This window comes from Pristiophorus japonicus, chromosome 15 (assembly GCF_044704955.1).
Source record: "Pristiophorus japonicus isolate sPriJap1 chromosome 15, sPriJap1.hap1, whole genome shotgun sequence".
Taxonomy (NCBI): domain Eukaryota; kingdom Metazoa; phylum Chordata; class Chondrichthyes; family Pristiophoridae; genus Pristiophorus; species Pristiophorus japonicus.
This window is the reverse complement of record NC_091991.1, coordinates 179,445,074-179,467,557: the sequence shown is the minus strand read 5'-3', so window position 1 is coordinate 179,467,557 and position 22,484 is coordinate 179,445,074. Positions and strand designations below refer to the sequence as shown.

Below are 22,484 nucleotides of genomic sequence, written 5' to 3'. Positions count from 1 at the left end.
AGGCCAACATTCCACTTGCCTTCCTGATTACTTGCTGTACCTGCATACTAACTTTTTGTGTTCCATGTTTTCCCACTCACTTAGCCTGTCCATATCCCTTTGCAGATTCTTTGGGCCCGAAATTCAGTACCGCTAGAAAGCAGGTGCTCCCCCTCACCTTTTTGTAGCCATTAAGCGCCAAAATGTTTTTGTGGCTGAGCCACCCCATATTCAGTTCCAAAAGTGAACAAATGGGTTCCAGCACTAATGAACCCTTCCAAAGTGGAGTTTTCAGCGCTGTGGCTGCCTTAATTTGAGCGTTATCACCATTAAGAAACTCAGCATGCAGGCCTTTTTAAAGGCCAGTTTGCAGCAAGGCCCTGAGCTGGGGAGGAGGTTGGAAGGATGGCTGGTGTAAGAGATGCAAGGAGAGCCAACAGGTTCACTGATGTGGAGCTGGAGACACTGATGGACAGTGTGGAGGACAGAAGAAGAATACTGTTTCCTGACATGGGGAGACCTGGCAGACAAGAAGTACATAATGCATGAAGGGTGATTGCAGGAGAGGTGTCAAGCACCTCCATATATGTGAGTACGCACCCTCCCAGGAGGATGCTGGCCAGTCTGCACCCAGCCCTTCCAGGGTGGCAATGGGTCGATGCATCCTAGCTCTGAGGTGACTGGGATCATCCTCCTCCTCCTGCAACTCCTTCTGCACCTCCTCCTCCTGAGGTGGTACTACGGCTGTCCCCTCATGATGGCCAGGTTGTGCAGCGTGTAGCAGACCACGATGATGATGGAGACCCGTTGAGGGAGAGTACTGCAAGGTGCCACCAGAGCGGTCCAGGCACCGGAACCTTTGCTTAAGGATACCTATGCGCTGCTCGATGATACACCTGGTGGGACAATGAGCATCATTGTATGCATGCTCTGGCGCTGTCCTGGGGTTCCACAGTGGAGTGAGCAGCCAAGTGTACACGGGATATCCCTTGTCCCCAAGCAGGCAACCGCAATCCTGATTCGGGCCGGTGAAGACGGCGGGCACACTGGTCTGGCACAGGATGAACGAATCATGGCTGGTGTCTCCCTTGCCCGCTGCCTGTCTGCATGGTGCTGTGTGCCGCCCTGGTTCTGAGCAGGTGTCGCCCTCCCGGCCTCAGGGTGAACCCTGCCAAGCAGGTCTCTGCAGCCCACAGGACTCCAGTAAAGAGTCAGACCTGAAAGTTGTACAACAGTATGTATAAACCTCTGAGCAGTACTCAGCAGGTTGAATGGAGCCAAAACAATTACTAAAACTATTACAAGATAAATACAGCGGATACTGTAATCTTAAATAAAAATACTAAAATTAATAAAACTATTTCCCTACCAAAGGGCCCTGATCGCGGCAACATTCCAGCGGTGTCCTGTTCAAGCACCGACTCGCGGGGCAACTGCTGGGAAAAGGCTTACCTTTTTGCAGCTGAAACTCCCTGTCCTGGTGCCTTTTCAGCAAGCTGAATATGGCTCAGGGAGGGAAAATCATCCAACCGTGGGGGCTGATCGATTTTATCGGTCGACCGCCCAAACTCCACGGTAGCCGTTCCTTCGGGGATGGTGAATATTGGCCCCTTTGTGTCCTCCTCACTTGCTTTCCCACCCATCTTTGCATCATCAGTAAACTTGCCTACATTACACTTGGTCCCTTCATCTAAGTTATTAATATAGATTGTAAATAGTTGAGGCCACAGCACTGATCCCTGCGGCACTCCACTAGTTACCATTTGCCAACCGGAAAATGACCCATTTATCCCGACTCTCTGTTTTCTGTTAGTTAGCCAATCCTCTATCCATCCTAATATATTATCCCCAACCCCATGAGCTTTTATCTTTTGCAGTAACCTTTTATGTGGCACCTTATCGAATGGCTTCTGAAAATCCAAATATACCACATCTACTGGTTCCCCTTTATCCACACTGGTCTTAACATCCTCAAAGAACTCCAGCAAATTTGTCAAACATAATTTCCCCTTCATAACCATGCTGACTCTGCTTGACTGTATTATGCTTTTCCAAATGTCCTGCTACTGCTTTCTTAATAACGGACTCCAACATTTTCCCAATGATAGGCTAACTGGTCTGTAGTTTCCTGTTGTCTGTCTGTCTCCTTTTTAAAATAGGGGCGTTAAGTTTGCAGTTTTCCAATCCACTGGGTCCTCTCCAGAATCGAGGGAATTTTGGTAGATTGCAACCAGTGCATCCACTATCTCTGCAGCCACTTCTTTTAATACCCTAGGATGCAGGCCATCAGGTCCAGGGGACTTGTCCACCTTTTAGTCCCATTATTTTACCGATCTTTAATGTTTTAAGTTCCCCCCTGCCTATAGCCCCTTAATTATCTATTATTGGGATGTTTTTAGTGTCTTCTACTGTGAAGACTGATACAAAATATTTGTTCAAAGTCTCTGCCGTTTCCCTGTATCCCATTATTAATTCCCCAGTCTCATCCTCTAAGGGACCAACATTTACTTTAGCTACTCTCTTCCTTTTTATATACCTGTACAAGCTCTTACTATCTGTTTTTATATTTCTTGCTAGTTTACTCTGATAATCCATCTTCTCTCTCTCATTTTTTTAGTCGTCCTTTGCTGGTTTTAAAACATTTCCCAATCCTCTGGCCTCCCACTAATCTTGACAACATTTTATGCCATTGTTTTCAATTTGATACCATCCTTTACTTCCTTAGTTAGTCACAGATGGTTCTCACTTCTCAAAGTCTTTCCTTCTCACTGGAATATATTTTTGTTGCGAGTTATGAAATATCTCCTTAAATGTCTGCCACTGCTTATCAACCGTCTTACACTTTAATCTATTTTCCTAGTCCACGTTAGCTCACCTGCTACCCATGGGAAGAGGAGAACTAGGATACACTATTTCATGACACACACATTAGTACATTGTTATGCTGTGCCAATACATCTCTCCTACCTGCTCTCGAACAAATTTGAAATTGTAAATGAAGCTGGTGATTTAATAATCAAAGGAACTTACTTGATCAAGTGTATTTTTCTCATGACAATCATTGGAAAGTCAACTTCAAAGTATTTTTTTGGAAGCAGGTTTTGATCCTGGAAAAAAAATTATAATGTCAGGTAAACAGAAATTTAATACGTGAAATAATTTGAATAGGTTTTACTTCTCAAGAAGTTGATGAAATCAGGCAAACAACACTGTTACAATTCAGGTTTTCTCCCAACATGTAACTGGTGTTCAAGACACAAAATGCAGTTTCCGTAAGCAGGTATTCTACAGACTGAAACTCACAACTTTAAATATGAAATGAATAAGACACGACTAAAATTACCCTTTTATCATGAAATTCTGGAACAGAACCTATGTTGGCTGCTTATTACATTCTCCTTTCCATTTCAAACAGTAGTAATGAGCACTCCATTATCATTTAGGACTATTTCAAGTAGCCGAATGCCACCAAACTAAAATACACACAAGTGCATTTCCCAAGAGAAGGGTACCACTAATATAAGTGATCTATCTGAACTAAAGTTGTATGAGAGTTAAATTAAAATGTGCTCTTCCTGGTCAAAAGATACAACTATATTCTGCGGTGCCCAGTTAAAGTTAATTTTAAATTTCCATTATTCTATTTAAAGTTGTAGCATAAATGGATGTACTACCAAAATGCTCCGATTTGGAGCATGATTTGAGCTCTGCTCTGTCATAGTCCAGTGATATCAGACAAATAGCAGTGCTCTGTTTTGCTGCAAGGATTCCTATGGATTGTCTAGTAGCCTAAATGCTTGTTCACAAGAGTGATCTTACACAGGAAGAAACAACAACTTGCATTTATATAGCATCTTTAGCGTAGTGAAACATCCCAAGGTGTTTCACAGGAGTATTATGAGATAAAAAATTTGACACCGAGCCGTATAAGTAGAAATTAACGCAGGTTGGTCAAAGAGGTATGTTTTAAGAAGTGTCTTGAAGGAGGAAAGAGAGGTAAAGAGATTTAGGCAGGGAGTTCAAGAGTTTAGGGCCTCGGCAACCAAAGGCACGGCCACCAATGGTTAAGTGATTATAATCAGGGATGCTCAAGAGGTTGTGGGGCTCGAGATTACAGAGATGGGGAGGGGCGAGGCCATGGAGGGATTTGAAAATAAGGATGAGAATTTTGATAGCCTCTTGTTGGCCGTGTCGAAATCTCGACCTCCGAAAAGAATGACTGACACTTACAGCTCCGGTAGAAGTTTCTTTAATTCGCTTGCTAGCAAGGGGCAGGTCACACTCAGTCAAGGGCTAAGTGAACACCTCCGAAATGGTACAGCTTCACAAGATATTTATACAGTAAAACCCAAGTTATGGCCTCTCCCTGTGTATTGCTCTGTCTCGCAGTCAGTGAATACAGATAAAGAGTTAATTACTATATCCTGGTCCTGACATGGTTTACAGATATTTCCTTTTGTCAGGGTTATCAGTTGGCCAGCCGGCCATTACTCCATGAATCATATGTAATGGGCTATCACCTGTCTTGTATTGTGGCAGGATTGTTCAATTTCCTGGTCAGTTTATCGTTTGCATCAAATGGATGAGGTCTCTACAAGAGATAATGGCTGGTGGTTTGAGTCAAGAAGATAAGGGTGGGGTGACATGGAACTCTTGTCCTGTGGACAATAGGAAAGCACCATGGGGGGGCACTTGTCTCAGCATGACTTGTCTCCTAGCTGTCTGATGGCCATCAGCCATCTCAAACCAGGTTTAGCTGTTTATGCAAGCTGACTGCTAAAAAGCAGAAAGTTCTGGAAAGACCAGGACTCCATTTTGATATATATTGCAAGGGGCACACAAATACCGTATGGTATCAGCTTAGATAAAAATACATTTCCACAGCCGGCACATACACTATGGGCTGAAATGGCCTCCTTCCATGCTGTAAATTGCTATGATTCTATGAACACAATTCCTCAACATTTTAAAATCTTGATGCTTAGGTTCAGGATTATTTCTGTTCAGGTTACAAATGGATGTTGCTTAACTTCTTCATTTAACATGATCTGTATTTTATAATTAAAACAAATTTATAAAGTTGTTATTTCCATTAACCTTCACCTGCCCTCCACATTTTGCTATTACTATCCTCTGTAAAAAGGGCAGGGCACCCCCACTAACTCCCCTTGTATTCAGTAGTTTTTCACCCAACTGGTAGAAAGGATTCTCTTCTTGGCAGTGATTTAACTGATACTCATGGAGTAGAACCAATTAGCAAAGCATCAGCTGTGTCTGTGTTGAAGCATCTGATGGATCTCACCGATCTCACTACTCTCATTGCATTGCAGGCAGCTGTTTTAAATGATTGCTGCATACAGCCAATGTATGTATCTACCCAAACTGTTCATTGACAGCACGCATCAGCAAGGGGCCCGATATCGCAAGTGGCTAGTGCTACTTAAAGGCAGCCTGCATCTCTTAAACAGGAGGTGCATTGTGGCTGCAAGAAGGGGTGGGAGTCATTTGAAAATGAATCTTTGCAATGGCTGAACATGTGCACCAAGGTTTTCTGATAATGCACTGGAGGTCTAGGTGGAAGAGGAGGAAAGGAGAGACATTATCTGCGGGGTGGGGGGAGCGGAATAGGAGGCCTTCCAGACAGATGCTCAGGAGTCAGTGGGAAGAAGTAGTGGTGGAGGATGATGCCACGAGTGTCGCTCGAAGAACATGAATGCAGTGAAAGAACGGGTTTTCACAGTGAGCGAGTTCAACTTCAAATGGCACATCCTACCAGCTGCACCGCTAGCCTCATCCATTGCTCAATTCACTACACACCCCATCTACCAACAGTCATTATTAATCAGTACTCCTTCATTCATACCTCACCCTCACACTCTCGCACCCACAACGCACAACTCTCACACACTGGCAGTTATTCAACCATGACAGCCACATCACGCAAACATCACTCACTGACACACTTTCCTCTTTCTTCCAGGACAAGATGGTGCATAACAGCAGGCAGCAGCAAAGAACTGGAGGGGGACAAGCACGTCAGCATGTTTTAACCTCCATGGAAGAGAACAGTGCTGGCCATCATGGGAAGGGGCTGAAGCGATTGATGATGGTATCAGCATATCTAATGCTCCTTCTCTCATCCCACATTTTCTTCATCCCTCAATCTCTTTTGACTTAGAAGCTGCCAATGGTGTAAGCACGCACGCATTTACTTTCTCTTCTCCCCTCACCACAACCCAACCCTTACCCCTTTTTCATTTTGGATACCCAAGAACTGGAACCTTCCCAGTTAGAGGAGGAAGAAGGAAGTGAAGATAAAGTCATATCGGCACTCAATCTTACACTCGCAGCCACCAGCGCAGATACTGACACTGCGTGTATTTTAGAGGCTAGGATAGAGGATGGATCTGCATGTGGTGAGACAGCAGGCACAAGTGGGCAGGGCAGGGGGTAAGTATATGGCAGTTTCCAGCTCGCAGGTGGGCAAGGTCGCACACTAGTTCTGCTGCAGAGGAGTCAGATGAGGACTTTGATGGGCCAGAAGGCACCTGACGGGTGCACATAATCAAATGCTTAGTTCACTGGTAAGCCTATCAGAAAGCCTGTGCTCAATGTCCAGGGACATGGAAGAAAGGAGTCCAGCACAAACTTGTCACAGGGCTGTAACCCACCACGATGCAGCATCTGATGGCCAATGTCGCAGCTTCCATTAAGCACAAACAGCTTCCATCAAAGACTGCTGCCATTATAGCTCTGGATACAATTGTTCATTGCGGCTTCCATGGCATCGCAGCAGTCCATCCATCTGTTCTCCAACATATCAGTAGGATTGCTGCGATGCTGTCCCGGGAGACTGGCAGTGGCTCAGTGGAGCATGAACCTGCTTTCCTCACAAGATGACAGCATTCATGCTTCTACCCCTGCCACCCTGCCTGTGTCCTTGCTGTTGCCTGTCTATCAGCCAGCCCAGACTGCTGCAGCCCAGGCCAACTTGCTGTAGTCTGAAGCTGGGCCTTCCAGGCCCACAGCTACTGGAGGTCACCCTCCAAGACCACCTGCAGTCTCCTCAACCTTCCACCTGCAGCTGCAGCTACTGGCAAAGCACTAGGAGAGGCAAAGGCACTAAGGGAATGCACAAGTGTGATTGGTTTATTTTTGTGTAGTATGTCCTGATAAATTTGGTTTGGAGTGTTTATTTTCTGGTGGTTTTTATTTTTGTGTTGTGGGAAAGAGAAGAATGTCAGGGATAGAGGAAAGGTCAGGAGTGTGGGACTGATGGGGAATGAGAGGGTGTGGTTGAGGTTACTGGCATTACTCCTGAATAACTTGATCATGTAGAGCATGGGCAGAAAAGGGCTGTCTAGATCGTAGCCTCCCTTCCACTTCCTGCTGCACTTCCTCCTCCACTTCCTCCTCCTCCTCCCCCTCATGCCCTGCTTCTTAGCTTCGTGCCTGATTAGTGGTGGCAAAGGCTGTTCCTTCATAATGGGCAACTTGTGCAGCATACAGCATATTACCACTAATCTTGATACCCACTCAGCTGGGTACTGCTGAACTCCTCCAGAGCAGTCCAGGCAGCGGGAGCATTGCTTCAGAATGCCGTTGTGGCATTCCTTGTGGCAGCATGGCTTTCATTGTAGGCCTGCTGTGCATGTGTGTGTGGGTTCCACACCAGAGTCGTGAGTGGGTAACTCTTGTCGCTCAGTAGCCAGCCTTTGACGTGCCGTGGTAATTCAAATACAACTGGCACAGAGGAATGTCGCAGAATGAAGGAATCGTGATTCTTTCCAAAATAACGGGAATTCACCTGCATGATGCACTGCCTGTGGTCACAGACCAGATACTCATTGAGGGAGCAGAATCCCTTTCAGTTCATGAAAATTGTAGAGTTCACCTGAGGCATGTGCAAGGCAATGTGCATGCAGTCAATGGCACCCTGCACCATTGGGAAGCCTGCAATCCATGCAAACCCTCAAGCTCCATATGCCTGCTGGCAAGAGGGAATGAGATAAATCTGTCTCTCTGTGTACTTCAGTGTACTGCAAACTGTGGGATGTTGCTTGTATGTCCAACAGCAGCCTGGAAGGAGCCAGTCACATAGGGCCTGAAATCCCGGGGTTGGGCTTCCCGCGGGCGCTCGCCAAAAAATAGTAAAAAAGATGGGCACTGACCTTTTGGTGCTTCGCCCTCCAGCGATCCCGGTCGGAGCCTCCTCTCCTCGCGCATCGGAGCGTGTTCACGTCTTGCAGATGTGCAGGGAGAGGCTGGAGTCACATGGCACTGAACAGCCAATCAAGTATTCTCCTTCATAATGATGGGACCTACGAAAGTCTGAGTTTTCATTATGAATGAAAAACACCCCCCCCCCCAACACCAAAACACAAATAAAAAAATAGAAAAAAAGATCACATTTAACATTAATTTAAATTAAAGTTAAATTTAAATTGTTACAAAAAATATATATTCTGATTTTTTTTTAAGTTTTATAATTAGGGTTTAAAATAAACTTACCTTTAGTGGGCAGGGTTTTTAACAGAAAAAATGTATTATATTTTTTATATGTTTTAAAACTCTTATGCTGGTAAAAGTAGGCTATGTGCCTGCTTTTACCAGGCACAAGAGTTTTAAGGTCGTTTGTTGGACAAGAGATGGGCAAATACTGCAATCTTGCCCATGCTGCCAAGATGCGTGCGATCTGTCAAGCTAAAATTTGACAGATCGGAAAAGCTGGTTTTTGGTGCACGCGCATCGTGAAAACTGGCTTTTGCGATGCCTTCCCGGGTCCGTACACATTCCGTACGGACCCGGGAAAGCCGGAATTTCAGGGCCATAAAAATGAAAAGTCACAGTCACCTTGACAGCCACAGGCAATGCTTTCCTTGCCCTGCTTTGAGGTTGCAGATGTGGCTGCAGCAGTTGGTTGTTGGTTTCAGTCACAGCCCTTTTAGTGAAGCAAAGATGTATTGAGCATTGGTCGTCGCTGAAGTTGAGGTAAGAGAATTGCGTCCTGCTGAGATCCAGCTCCCTTTCCTCCTCGCCTCTTTTCGCAGCTTGTCCTGCTCTGAGTGGCTTCTCTTCATTCTCCCAGTCATGCTTATTGCCAAGAATAAGGCCATACCAGGCCACAAATGTCTGGAAGCAACTTGTTTCAGCACAAGCATTTAAATGACCAAAAAAAGGACTTCAACACCAGCCAGACCACTCCCTACAGACTATTGAAACTTTGGGCAAGTATAGGAAAGCTCCAAAAACGCATAGAGTTGTACCAGCAGCTAGAAGAAATAATCCAGCAACTAACCTGTAAGTAGTTCATGATCCCTTTAAGTAGCACTGGTGGTGGTTCCTTCATGCCACTTAACGTCATGTTCAGCTATGCAAGATTATGACAGGATACAGACTGGAGCATGGTGTTTGAAAATAGCAGTGCTGGTGTCAAATCAGAATTACACATTGATGTCATAATCTGCCTGCTCTGCATGCTGCTGGCAGTTTTTAGGTATGTGCACACAAACCCCTTTACCAAGATGGCAGCCTGCGTACTTCCTGTTGGAAGCCAGATGCCATTTTCTTGGCATTAGGAGGCCATGTAGCACCTCTATTTAAAAAAAAAAGGCGGCAATTTCTCCCCTTCTCTGTCGGCCAGCTATTTCCCCTTTTGCTCCATGATTTACTTAAAGGTCCAGATAAGATTGGCTACTTCCTCTCTGTAGGCCTGCTGTGCATGTCAACCGAGACGAGGATTGAAACCAATGAGGTTAAGACAGTGCACAGGCTGGAGCATGGTGTTTGAAAATGGCATTGACCGTATTTTCCATTGCATCAGTTTCTTTCTCGGCAACTTTTTCTGTTGATTAATGAAGTTCCACTCTCGGTGAATCATTATAACTTTTACATAGGTTACATAGATCTTACAGCACAGAAATGGTCCCAGCACTTGTGGAACACCATTACCCACCTTCTGCCACTGTGAACAGCTACCTTTTACCCTGATTTTCTGATTTTAGAATTTACTTTTGAGTGCTACTGTACCCAAATGTGTCTGCATTATAAAACTCCGTTGAAATGGAACACAATGGAACAGTAAAATCTGACTCCTGTTTCTTTTGTATTGGGGAGTTTTCAAACAAGCACAGGTCTAGAGAATAACTGAGCATTATCCTGAGGAATGCCCACAGTATTGCTTTGTGCCCGTAATTATGCTTAGTTTGGTTTCAGGAAATTGCTGGAAACATGTAGTGAAGCAGAGAATAAACTGGCACTCGAGCTTGCCTACTACGAGTCACAAATTGAGAGAGATATCCTTGATCCATTCAGTAACCTGGCCGAGGTGAGTAAAATAAGGCACGGCTGAATGCTGCCCCCTTTCACTCTTTGCCACAACAGTAGAGTAAAATTTTGTTCTGTTTTCCCTCTCTAAGCTTCAGGATGCCCTTTCACCTGTGGATGACACTGCAGATCCAGGAATATATCCGTATATAGTCACCTTGGGACTTGAACCAATAACTTTCATGTTGAGCATTTTCCTGCTGCTCATACAGGGAGCTAAAGTAGAACATTGTCTGGAATCGTAGCAAATACCTGTCTCACTACAATTGCTTTTATTCATATTTTTAAAAAAAATTCTTCTACTTTTTAAAGATGGAGATTCCTAACATTCAAAAGCAGAGGAAACAATTGGCTAAACTAGTACTAGACTGGGACTCAGCAAAAATGCGGTAAGAGTTTTAAAAATTGTACTGTGACTGAATTTAATGTAATAATTATTCCCAAGTCTCTGATCAGGAGTAACATTTTGGGGTGAAGCCAGATTTTGAAGTTTCCAAGTAGTTTGTTAGCCGATCATAGTATGTTTTTCATCTTTGACACTAGCCAATATACTCATTGGTAACAAAATCATAGCCATTGATGACATTAACTTGAACTTAAAATCACTGTCGATACCATATGATTATTCATACCAAAACGAGGCCCGTTTCATTAAAAATGAACCAAATGAGCTTTGAGAGAATTTGTGAAAGATGAGAAACTGAGTTTTAATGAAGTTAGACCGGGTTTAGGTCTGGTGCCTGATAGTGCTCAGGCTAGTTTAAATCTATGGCTTCAGGGAATTAGGAACAGGTTCAAATCTGGGGCCTAAGAAGGCCGTGCACTGGTTTGACTGGCCTGGGGGACTGTTGCGGCTTGTTTGGGGTGGGGCCTGGTTTGGGACTTGAAGTGGTTCTGATTTGGAATTTAATTGCATGGGCCTGGTTTGTTTCAGGTATAATCAAACACACAAAGCTGCATTTTCAGGAGCCAATTTCCAGGCAGTTGCAGCAAAGGTTGACTCCCTGAGGGAGGAAATGGATGAAGCTGGAAATAAAGTGGAACTGTGCAAGGTATGTTTCTATGCCAATCTGAATGCAGAAACCAAAGTGTGTATTTGGATAATGGGTATTTGCTGTTTAATGCTTTTTGGATTGTTTGCATCAAACAGTTTATCTGTTTGATCTCTTGCGACCCCCTCCCCCAGTTAGTAATTTGTTCTGAAAGTTCCTTTTGGCAATGAGAGTTGCATGAGTTCCTGGGTCCTAAGTTACAAAGGAAGACTTTCAAAAATGAGCTTAATTTCATTGCAGAAAAGAAGATGGGCTTGTTTTAGTTGTCGTTGCAGAGTGAATATCAGATGGTTGTAGCATTACTGCTAGTTACAGGTAGACTACAAAGCATTAACAGGCCATTCGGCCCAACAGATCCATGCCGGTGTTTATGCTCCAGACGAGCCTCCTCCCAGCCATTTTCATCTAACCCTAACAACATATCCTTCTATTCAGTTTTGATTCAGTAAGAGCAGGGGTAATGAGAAAGTGGATCTTAATGCAATTACTCTCACTGCTCTGTGGAAAGAACTTAAGTAAATGATTTGTAATTCCAGCAGTATTCTCTCAGTCTACATGTTGTAGTTGCATCTTGCAAGTCTAAGAGTTCATGAAGTCTTTTCCAGAAATAAATTCATTTTTTTCCACAATGATTCAATAGAAAATTAGATACATTTTGGAGAGAGGAGGGTATGAGGAATATGGTGAGAAGTGGATTGAGCTATAAAAATAGTTAGTAGTGAAGCTGAGTGCTTCCTGAATTAACATTTTGTAGATTCAACTTTCTGTTGACAGGCTTGGTGCCCTATTGGGTGGGAAATGCTACAACAGAGGTCACAGCCCAGGAGCAGGTATGGTCATGGTGCTGGGGTGGAGATTGCGAGGTTAGGGATGGTGAAGAGTGGCTTGCATGGACCGGGGGGGGGGGGTTGGAGTCAGGTTCTGGAGGGGATGAGTGATTGGGTGGGTGGGTGGAGGTTGAGGGCAGTCGCAGGGAGGGAAGCAGGTTAGCTTGGGGGGCTGGGTGGAAGCACTCCTGCTCTTCCTTGGAAGAGCATTGTTGGAAAGGGGCTTACCTTTTCCAAGCACCAGTCCTCAGGTCCCTTTAGCTGCTGGCATCCCCGAGGCCCAGGAAACCCGACCGGCAAGGGTTAAACCTTAAATGGAGATAAATGAGTGGCCTGCCTGGTCGTTCTCTCCCTTCTCCCCCCCCACCCCCCCCCCCCCCAATCAATCTATATCCCCCCCAGGTTGTCCCCCCTCCATCATTCCATCATTCTATCCTGTCTCCAACCCTATTCCCCATCCATTTCTCTCTTTTATTCCGCCCCCAATCCATTTCCCCCCCCCCAATCCATTTCCCCCCCCCCAATCCATTTCTCCCCCCCCCAATCCATTTCTCCCCCCCCCAATCCATTTCTCCCCCCCCCCAATCCATTTCTCCCCCCCCCAATCCATTTCTCCCCCCCCAATCCATTTCTCCCCCCCCAATCCATTTCTCCCCCACCAATCCATTTCTCCCCCCCCAATCCATTTCTCCCCCCCCAATCCATTTCTCCCCCCCCAATCCATTTCTCCCCCCCCAATCCATTTCTCCCCCCCCAATCCATTTCTCCCCCCCCAATCCATTTCTCCCCCCCCAATCCATTTCTCCCCCCCCAATCCATTTCTCCCCCCCCAATCCATTTCTCCCCCCCCAATCCATTTCTCCCCCCCCAATCCATTTCTCCCCCCCCCAATCCATTTCTCCCCCCCCAATCCATTTCTCCCCCCCCAATCCATTTCTCCCCCCCCAATCCATTTCTCCCCCCCCAATCCATTTCTCCCCCCCCAATCCATTTCTCCCCCCCCAATCCATTTCTCCCCCCCAATCCATTTCTCCCCCCCAATCCATTTCTCCCCCCCCAATCCATTTCTCCCCCCCCCAATCCATTTCTCCCCCCCCAATCCATTTCTCCCCCCCCAATCCATTTCTCCCCCCCAATCCATTTCTCCCCCCCCAATCCATTTCTCCCCCCCCAATCCATTTCTCCCCCCCCAATCCATTTCTCCCCCCCCAATCCATTTCTCCCCCCCCAATCCATTTCTCCCCCCCCAATCCATTTCTCCCCCCCCAATCCATTTCTCCCCCCCCAATCCATTTCTCCTCCCCCCAATCCATTTCTCCTCCCCCCAATCCATTTCTCCCCCCCCAATCCATTTCTCCCCCCCCCCCCCAATCCATTTCTCCCCCCCCAATCCATTTCCCCCCCCCAATCCATTTCTCCCCCCCCCCAATCCATTTCTCCCCCCCCCCCCAATCCATTTCCCCCCCCCCGCCAATCCATTTCTCTCCCTCCCCCATCCATTTCTCTTCCCCCCCCCCCCCCCCCCCCCCATCCATCCATTTCGCCCCGACCATTTCATCTACCCCACCTTCTCACCAGAAGTGGGCGGATTGGGATCAGGTTTGAGATTTGTACATCCCACCCAGCACAAACCCAAGAGTTTTTGGAAGTTATAATTCCCCTCATCTGAAGATACTGCGTTGGGAGCAATTGTAAACCTGTGCAAAGGTAAGCTAGGTGGGCTGAGTGACCTTCCTCATCTGTATTCGTTTTCATTTTTGTTATAATGAATATCAGAGGCAATTGTTTTCAAATGTTAAGGGATTAATTTCTCAGCAACTAATTTGACTTGAATCTTCTAATTTTCTATTTCATTAACAGGTAGTTTAGTAGAGCAACTTTTAACTACTTTCCATCAGTACTGTGCATTATCTTAGAAGCTGTGTATTTGGAATTCTAAAAAGAGGTATATCTGTCCACAGGATCAACTTGCAGCTGATATGTACAACTTTATTTCTAAAGAAGGTGATTATGCAAGATATTTTGTCACGGTAAGTGTTTTGCATGGTGCGTTGGCACTGACTCATTATATGTATTTAGCTCTTTGTTTCATTCATTTAGCCATAAGATTTTTCATTTAGCCTTAACATTTTTGCTGAGATTTACCAGAATTGTGTTTGATAGACTCAAGGTTACGGCTTTTGTAAGCATTGGAGCTAATGGAATTTTTGTTGACAATGTGGGTTCTGTTCTCAGTTATTAGAAGCTCAAGCAGATTACCATAGAAAATCACTAGCAGTCTTGGAGCGAGTCCTCCCTACAATCCAAACCCAGCAAGGTACAGTATCAGCAGCATTTAGTTGCATTATTCCTGTATGAGCATTTCCTGTGGGGTTTTGTCTCACTACTTTACACCTTTTACTCTGGAGGAGCTCTTTCTCTATGCAATTTTATCCAACTCTGTTTTCCAACTGAGCATTCAATCACTTCTTTTCTGATTCATTAATGCACAGCCAGCAGCTGTTCTCCATTTTGATTTAATGGTGGATTAACTAGAACACTAAAATGTGTTGTTGGTTTGCTGATTATCAATAGAGAACCTTTGAACTTGCCAGTGATAGTGTTTTGTATAATATGTTGGTTTATTCAAGTAATCGGCATGCTTAAATCAACATATTTTAAATATCACAGAGACCATATTAAGCTGGAACTTCAGGCAATCGTTGCAGCAAAAGATTTCTTCTGGAGATAAAGATATCCGTTTATTTTGTTTAATTGGTGAATTAATTTGTCTCTGCTCGATTTCGCTCAGATACATGGACAGAGAAGCCTGCCTTTGGAACTGCATTAGAAGATCACCTCAAGCGTAGTGGTCGTGAAATAGCACTCCCTGTTGAAGCCTGTGTAATGATGCTTTTAGAAACTGGTATGAAAGAGGAGGTGAGTGCTGGTTGATCAGAACATATCCACACGTGAATGATTAATCAAAGTTCTCATTTCGATTTTAAGGAATATGTCACTCCTACATCCCAGCTCTGTTTCTTTAACGATCATCATTCAATTCTAGGAATATTAGGAACAGGAGTTCCTCCAGCCTGCTCCACCATTCATTTAAGTCCTGGCTGATTTACACATCAACTCCAATTTTGCCACCTTTGCTCCATGCCCTACAATACCTTTACCGAACAAAAATCGATCAATCTTAGACTTGAAAGCTCCAATTGATGTCCAGCATCCACAGCCTTTTGGGGGAGAACGTTCCAAATTTTTACAACCCTTTGTGTAAAAAATGCTTCCTGATTTTGCTCCTGAATAGCCTAGTTTTAATTTTAAGATTATGTTTTTTGACGGCCGGTTCCGACAGCCATTTCTATATTGGTAATCTTTAGATACAAGTGTGGTTCTCTCCTATCTCCATTTCATGGATTGTTCTAAAAGTTTATCTTTAGACAACTGGCTACATGATGCTGTGTTTAAAATTAGAATACATGCAGAGGATATATAATTGTTCAAATCAATATTCTAAGTAGTTTTACAACTCCGTAATACTGATCACAACTCTGATATTCTTCAGTGTTCCAATGTGCTTTGCTTCAGAACTCAAATTTAAATCAGTATAACTTAGCAAGAAATTGCTTCCATTTCCTTTCCTGTTGCCACTGTTTATTTCTCAGCCACAATCTTGTCTGTCTACATTAAATGCCATTTGGCGTTCACAAACCCACCCTTCCAACCTATCCTGATCCTTCTGCATTTGGTTTGCTTTCTTTAGCTCCAAATCACGTATATACACACACACGTAAACAGCAGTGGCTCCAGCAGTACAACAGAAGGAAGGCAGGACCCCCCATCTCTTCCCCCCCCATCTCTTCCCCCCCCCGGCACCCACACCCCTCCCCCAGTCAGAGAGAGAGAGCCAGAGATACGTTGATATCTTCCCTCAGTATGTTTCACTTTTGTAGTTCCAATTTTGCTTTCAGTTGTTTGTTTTGTTTTATCACAGAGCCTTACGCACGTGGTTCCTGTTCAGGGAGTTGATTAAACTTGCAACAGATAGATTTTCACTTGATGTTGAGTATTGTGTGAAGCTGGATGCAACAGCTTCAGTGATCCGGTGATATTTTGAGCACAGTGATTTCTTTAGAGTGCTCATTTGTTCAACTGACTGTGTAAGGCCTCAGTGGACACGATTTAAATTTATTTTATTAGGGGCCACATTCCATCTGCTACTGTTGGAATGCAAATCCCTGCATGAACTTTAATGTGTGCGTTAAAATTCTGAAATTTAGCTCAGAATATAAATAAGTGCGGTATTAAGCCACACAGATGGAAGATCCTAGGTTCAGGGCTCTGCTGGTTTGGATGATCTCAACCAGGATGGCTTGTTACAATGCTGCAGTTGGCCTCATCATCCCAGAGATAAACTGGGTATAAATGCAGCCTGGCTGGGACATGTGTGTACATGTTGTAGGAGAAAGGATCAGGCTGGGCTGTGATGCCTCATCGTTAAATACCTTAGCAGCACTTGCTGTCTGGGTTCTCACATGAAGAGTGTTCACTCAAGGGCACCTGCATCTGTGGAGACATTTCCCAGCAGCAAACCATCTGTTCAGGAGGGAGGAGAAAATTGGAAAACAGTATAAATTATTGCAATTTAGTGCAGTGACTTCACTTTGAATCTCCCAGTAAATACTCATGGGCCCAAAATCTGCTGTCAAAATAACAGCAAGGCTAATGGCGCTCACAATTATTTATGCACAAATGCCTTCGCAACTTCAGACGAGGGCAAATGCGCGATTGATCGCAGATATCAAAAAGTTACTGTTGAAGATGCAATTTAGCTTCGCGAAAACGGCATCCCACTGTTTGGCTCACCATTGAAATGGATTGAGCGACGTGAAATTCCTCTATTTGTGCAGTAGATGCGAAGTCAACTCGCCATAGAAAGTTAAATCACGTCATTTCAAGTTTTAAGTACCTTTTTAAAAAATGTGATGTGTTAATTACTGCCAGTCAACCTCTCTGGCATTGAAAATTAACTATTACAAGTGTGGACTCTCATTCCTTCACGTTTTAATTGTTGTTGGAAATTTTTTTAAAACAGTTTAAACTTTTTTCTCTCTCTCTAATCCAATCTTTTGTTCCCTCCCTTTCTGTGCCTGATTTGACATTTGAATTCACCATTCCAACTTACACTTCCTTATCAGTCTTTGCCCTGTTGACTCAGATCCTGCGCCATCTCCATCTCGCACTTCCAGCAACTTGCAGTGCAAAATATCGTCGATATTAAATGGGCAAAGGCAAGTCTAGCTAACAGCAGAAGCCACCCGTTGCCCTACATAGGAAATTTTGGGCCGTGCAGTTATTACTGGGTTCATATTTGGATAGTGCAGCTTGTAAAGATGTTCTGTTTCTGGAGTGATTTTTCTAATTTGCAATGCTCGTTTCCCTGATTTAACACAGGGGCTGTTCCGGATTGCTGCTGGAGCCTCAAAACTGAAAAAGCTAAAAGCTGCATTGGACTGCTCTACGTCCCAGCTTGAGGAATTCTATTCTGATCAACATGCTGTTGCAGGTAGGTTATTTGTATGAAGGCCAAAACATTTTGGAGATTAATCGAACTCCTTGTGATTTTCCCAGAATTTAAACAGTGTATTTTTAAAAAATGCTGTAATTGACACTGACATTTTTGGGATGGAATGTTAAACTCAACAATCAAGTAAATAGATTTGAATTTTCCACACATTTCAGCAGTATTAAACTCTCTGGCTGGAACTGGGTGGACAATGGTGGAGAGGAATAATTTGGGGAAGAGCTAGCATAAGAACATTAAAAAATAGGAGCAGTAGTAGGCCATTTGGCCCCTTGAGCCTGCTGTGCCATTCAATAAGATCATGGCTGATCTGATTTTGACCTCAACTCCACTTCCCTGCCCACTCCCATAATCCTTGACTCCCTTATCATTCAAAAATCCATCTATCTCCACCTTAAACATATTCAATGACCCAGCCTCCACAGCTCTCTGGGGTAGTGAATTCCAAAGAATCACAACCCTCTGAGAGAAGAAATTCCTCCTCATCTCAGTTTTAAATGGGTGGCCCCTTATTCTGAAACTATGCCCTCTAGTTCTAGATTCCCCTACGAGGGGAAACATCCTCTCTGCATCTACCCTGTCAAGCCCCCTCAGAATCTTATGCGTTTATTAGAGTGACTGATCTTTAGCATTGAAGCACTGACCACACTTGACCAGCTCCGTTGGGCGGGTCATATTGTCCGCATGCCCGACACGAGACTCCCAAAGCAAGTGCTCTACTCGGAACTCCTACACGGCAAGCGAGCTACAGGTGGGCAGAGGAAATGTTTCAAGGATACCCTCAAAGCCTCCTTGATAAAGTGCAACATCCCCACCGACACCTGGGAATTCCTGGCCAAAGACCGCCCAAAGTGGAAGAAGAGCATCCGGGAGGGCGCTGAGCACCTCTAGTCTCGTCACCGAGAGCGTGCAGAAACCAAGCACAGGCAGCGGAAGGAGCGTGCGGCAAACCAGACTCCCCACCCACCCTTTCCTTCAACCACTGTCTGTCCCAGAGACTGTAAGTCCCGTATTGGACTGTTCAGTCACCTGAGAACTCACTGTTAGAGTGGAAGCAAGTCTTCCTCGAAATCGAGGGACTGCCTATGATGATGATGATCTTTAGACAATAACCACTCCCATTGATTGGGAAAGCAACCCTATTGGCAGATTGAAATGTAAATCACTTTTGGGATAGAAACCCACAGACAGATGGGGCTTGTTGAACAGTGTGCTGACAGTATTTACTAGCCTCCCACATATGGGGCCCAAGTTTCAGGCCGTGCCTAGAACGGCGCAGCCCCGACCTGAACGCTCGTTTTTCGCGCCACAAAGTGCGCCTAAAAAAAACTTACAGATTCTCCGGCTCCCTGCAGGTCCTCTGGAGTCGGGCGTGGCGCAGCACGAGCTGTAGGGGGCGGAGCTAGGTCCCTGCGCTGAAAACAGTGCCGGGACCTCTGCACATGCGCGCAAACCGAACCGACCCGACCCGACCCGCATTCCTCCCCACCTCCCCACCCCCCCCGAACGAACCCGACCCCCCCGACCCGACCCGACCCGCGCTCCCTCCCCGCCCGCCACCCGAACCGACCCGACCCGACCCGACCTGCGCTCCCCCACCTGACCTCCCTCCTCCCCCTCCCCCACCCCCCGACCCGACCCGCGCTCCCTCCCTCCCTCCCTCCCTCTCCCAACCCTCCCTCCCTCACCCGCCCCCCCCCCAACCCGACCCGCGCTCCCGACCCCCCCGACCCGACCACCCCCACCCCACCGACCCGAGCTCCCGACCTGACCCAACGCCACCTACCTGTAAATCTGGTGCTGGGGACGGGCCCTGCCCGAGGCCTTGGGCCTGGCCCGTTCAGCGCCACCCCCCCATCTCCTTTCTCTCTCCCCTTCTCATTTCCACCCCCTTCTCCATTTCCACCCCCTTCTCCTTTCCCCCCCTTCTCCTTTTCCCCTTCTCCTTTCCCCCCCTTCTCCTTTCCCCCCCTTCTCCTTTCCCCCCCTTCTCCTTTCCCCCCCTTCTCCTTTCCCCCCCTTCTTCTTTCCCCCCTTCTTCTTTCCCCCCTTCTTCTTTCCCCCCTTCTCCTTTCCCCCCCTTCTCCTTTCCCCCCCTTCTCCTTTCCCCCCTTCTCCTTTCCCCCCTTCTCCTTTCCCCCCTTCTCCTTTCCCCCCTTCTCCTTTCCCCCCTTCTCCTTTCCCCCCCTTCTCCTTTCCCCCCTTCTCCTTTCCCCCCTTCTCCTTTCCCCCTTCTCCTTTCCCCCCTTCCCCTTCTCCTCCTCCCCCCTTCCCCTTCTCCTCCTCCCCCCTTCCCCTTCTCCTCCTCCCCCCTTCCCCTTCTCCTCCTCCACCCTTCCCCTTCCCCTCCTCCACCCATCTCCTCCCCCCCTCCCCATCTCCTCCCCCCCTCCCCATCTCCTCCCCCCCTCCCCATCTCCTCCCCCCCTCCCCCTTCCCCCCTCCTCCTTCCCTCGCTGTCAGAATCACAGACACTGACAGACAGAGAGTGAGAGACACACACAGACAGACAGAGAGATAGAGACACTGACAGAGACACACTGGGGGGCATCCCAGCACGCTGTTGGAGGGCTCCCGGTGCTGCAGTCGGTAAGTAGAAAATGTTTTATTTATTGATTTAAAAAAAAAAAAAAAAAATTTCTTATAAATTTTTTTCCCATTGATTTATTGGTTGGTTTATTGATGTTTTTATCATTTATTATTGATGATGGCTCTTTATTTGTAAAACTGAAGTGTTTAATATTTGTAAACTTCCCTTTAAACCCCCCCCCCCCATTCCCTATGCCTGATTTGTAACCTACGCCTGATTTTCTAAAGTGTAGACAAGGTTTTTTCAAGCGTACAAAAATCTTCACTTACTCCATTCTAAGTTAGTTTGGAGTAAGTTTTCACTGCTGAAACTTTGAAAACAGGCGTAAGTGGCCGGACACGCCCCCTTTTGGGAAAAAAAAATTCTGTTCCAAAGTCAAACTGTTCTTTCTAACTGACTAGAACTGGGGCAAACTAAATGCTGAGAATTTGAATTTCTAAGATACTCCGTTCTACACCAGTTGCTCCAAAAAATCAGGAGCAACTGAGGCCGAAACTTGGGCCCGAAGAATGGATACTTGGAGAGACATTGAAGGGCACCTGGTGTCGGTGGAACCATTCCTAGCATGAGTCAGCAACCTTTGGGAAGATTGGAGTAGTAATAAGTCCCTGAACCACATTGTATTGACATGCATTATTCATTATTGTATGTACTGTATATATTGAAAAGTTTCTAGCCCACAGAATAAATCATTGCCATATTTAGAAGATGTGGCTGACAGCTTTGGTGTCTGTTTGCCTTCAGGTGCCTTGAAATCGTATCTGAGAGAGCTGCCAGAACCTTTAATGACATTCCAGCTCTATGATGAGTGGTTCCAGGCTGCGAGGTGAGGAACTAAGCACATCACTCATCACTCGTCATCATGTTACACATGTGTTTAATACAATGTTGTTTTTGTGAAAATAAAGTTCGGACATGTTTCTGTTGAAATACTGCGCCTCTACAGGTTGTTGAACTGGCAATTTCCAAGTGAACACTAACTAACTTTAGTTCTATGTTGTCACAGTGTACCAGAACCAGACAAGAAATTACAAGCCCTCTGGGTAGCCTGCAGCAAAATGCCAAAGGCAAACAGTTCCAACTTCAGGTATGTGTTCTCAATCTTCAAATAGAACCTATGGAAATGGTGTCACATGTGAGACTTGAACACGGTTACTGATCAACAATGAGATATTCTTGTAATTATAATTTTTTTTAAATTCTATTTCCCATACCCTTATTGTTTCCCTCTATTGTATAATTCTGACATCCGATCTCATCATACAATGCAGGTGCAAAAGTCTAGTGGCAATGATAGTGGAGTAGCAACCGAGAGGTTTTTTAAAAATTTGTTCATGGGATGTGGGCGTCACTGGTAAAGCCAGCATTTATTGCCCATCCCTAATTGCCCTTGAGAAGGTGGTGATGAGCAGCCACTGCAGTCCTTGTGGTGAAGTACTCCCACAGTGCTGTTACGGAGGGAGTTCCAGGGTTTTGACCCAGTGAAAAGGAACGGCGATATACTTCCAAGTCAGGATGATGTGGAACTTTCAGGTGAACTTGCAGGTGATGTAGCCTGCTGCCCTTGTTCTTCTAGGTGGTAGAGGTCACAGGTTTGGGAAGTGCTGCCGAAGTTGCTGCAGTGCATCTTGTGCACACTGCAGCCAGGGGGCGCCGGTGGTGGAGGGAGTGAATGTTTAACCTGGTGGATGGGCTGCCAATCAAGTGAGCTGCTTTGTCCTGGATGGTGTTGAGCTTCTTGAGTGCTGTTGGAGCTGCACTCATCCAGGCAAGTGGAGAGTATTCCATCATACTCTTGACTTGTGCCTTGTAGATGGTGGAAAGGCTTTGGGGAGTCAGGCGATATGAGACTCGCCACAGAATACCCAGCCTCTGACCTGCTTTTGTTGCCACAGTATTTATGTGGCTGTTCCAGTTAAGTTTCTGATCAATGGTGACCCCAGGATGTTGTTGGTGGGGGATTCGGTGATGGTAATACTGTTGAATGTCACTGGGCGGTGGTTAGACTCTCGCTTGTTGGAGATAGTCATTGCCTGGCACTTGTGAGGCGCGAATGTTACTTGCCACCTATCAGCCCAAGCCTGAATATCGTCTAGGTCTTGCTGCAGGTGGGCATGGACTGCTCCATTATCTGAGGA

General features: G+C 45.8%; 1 protein-coding gene across 7 annotated transcripts in view; it reads left to right on the top strand.

Moving 5' to 3' along the window:
- Positions 1–22,484, top strand: part of LOC139281290 (rho GTPase-activating protein 17-like) — a 187,700-nt gene that overhangs the window by 129,461 nt on the left and 35,755 nt on the right. For all 7 annotated transcript variants that reach the window (XM_070901414.1, XM_070901410.1, XM_070901409.1 and 4 more), the window contains 9 exons: positions 10,195–10,306; positions 10,618–10,694; positions 11,240–11,357; positions 14,146–14,214; positions 14,420–14,501; positions 14,976–15,103; positions 17,627–17,738; positions 21,091–21,172; positions 21,353–21,433. In XM_070901414.1, coding sequence (XP_070757515.1) covers positions 10,195–10,306; positions 10,618–10,694; positions 11,240–11,357; positions 14,146–14,214; positions 14,420–14,501; positions 14,976–15,103; positions 17,627–17,738; positions 21,091–21,172; positions 21,353–21,433 — 861 coding nt within the window. The remainder of the gene's footprint in view (positions 1–10,194; positions 10,307–10,617; positions 10,695–11,239; positions 11,358–14,145; positions 14,215–14,419; positions 14,502–14,975; positions 15,104–17,626; positions 17,739–21,090; positions 21,173–21,352; positions 21,434–22,484) is intronic.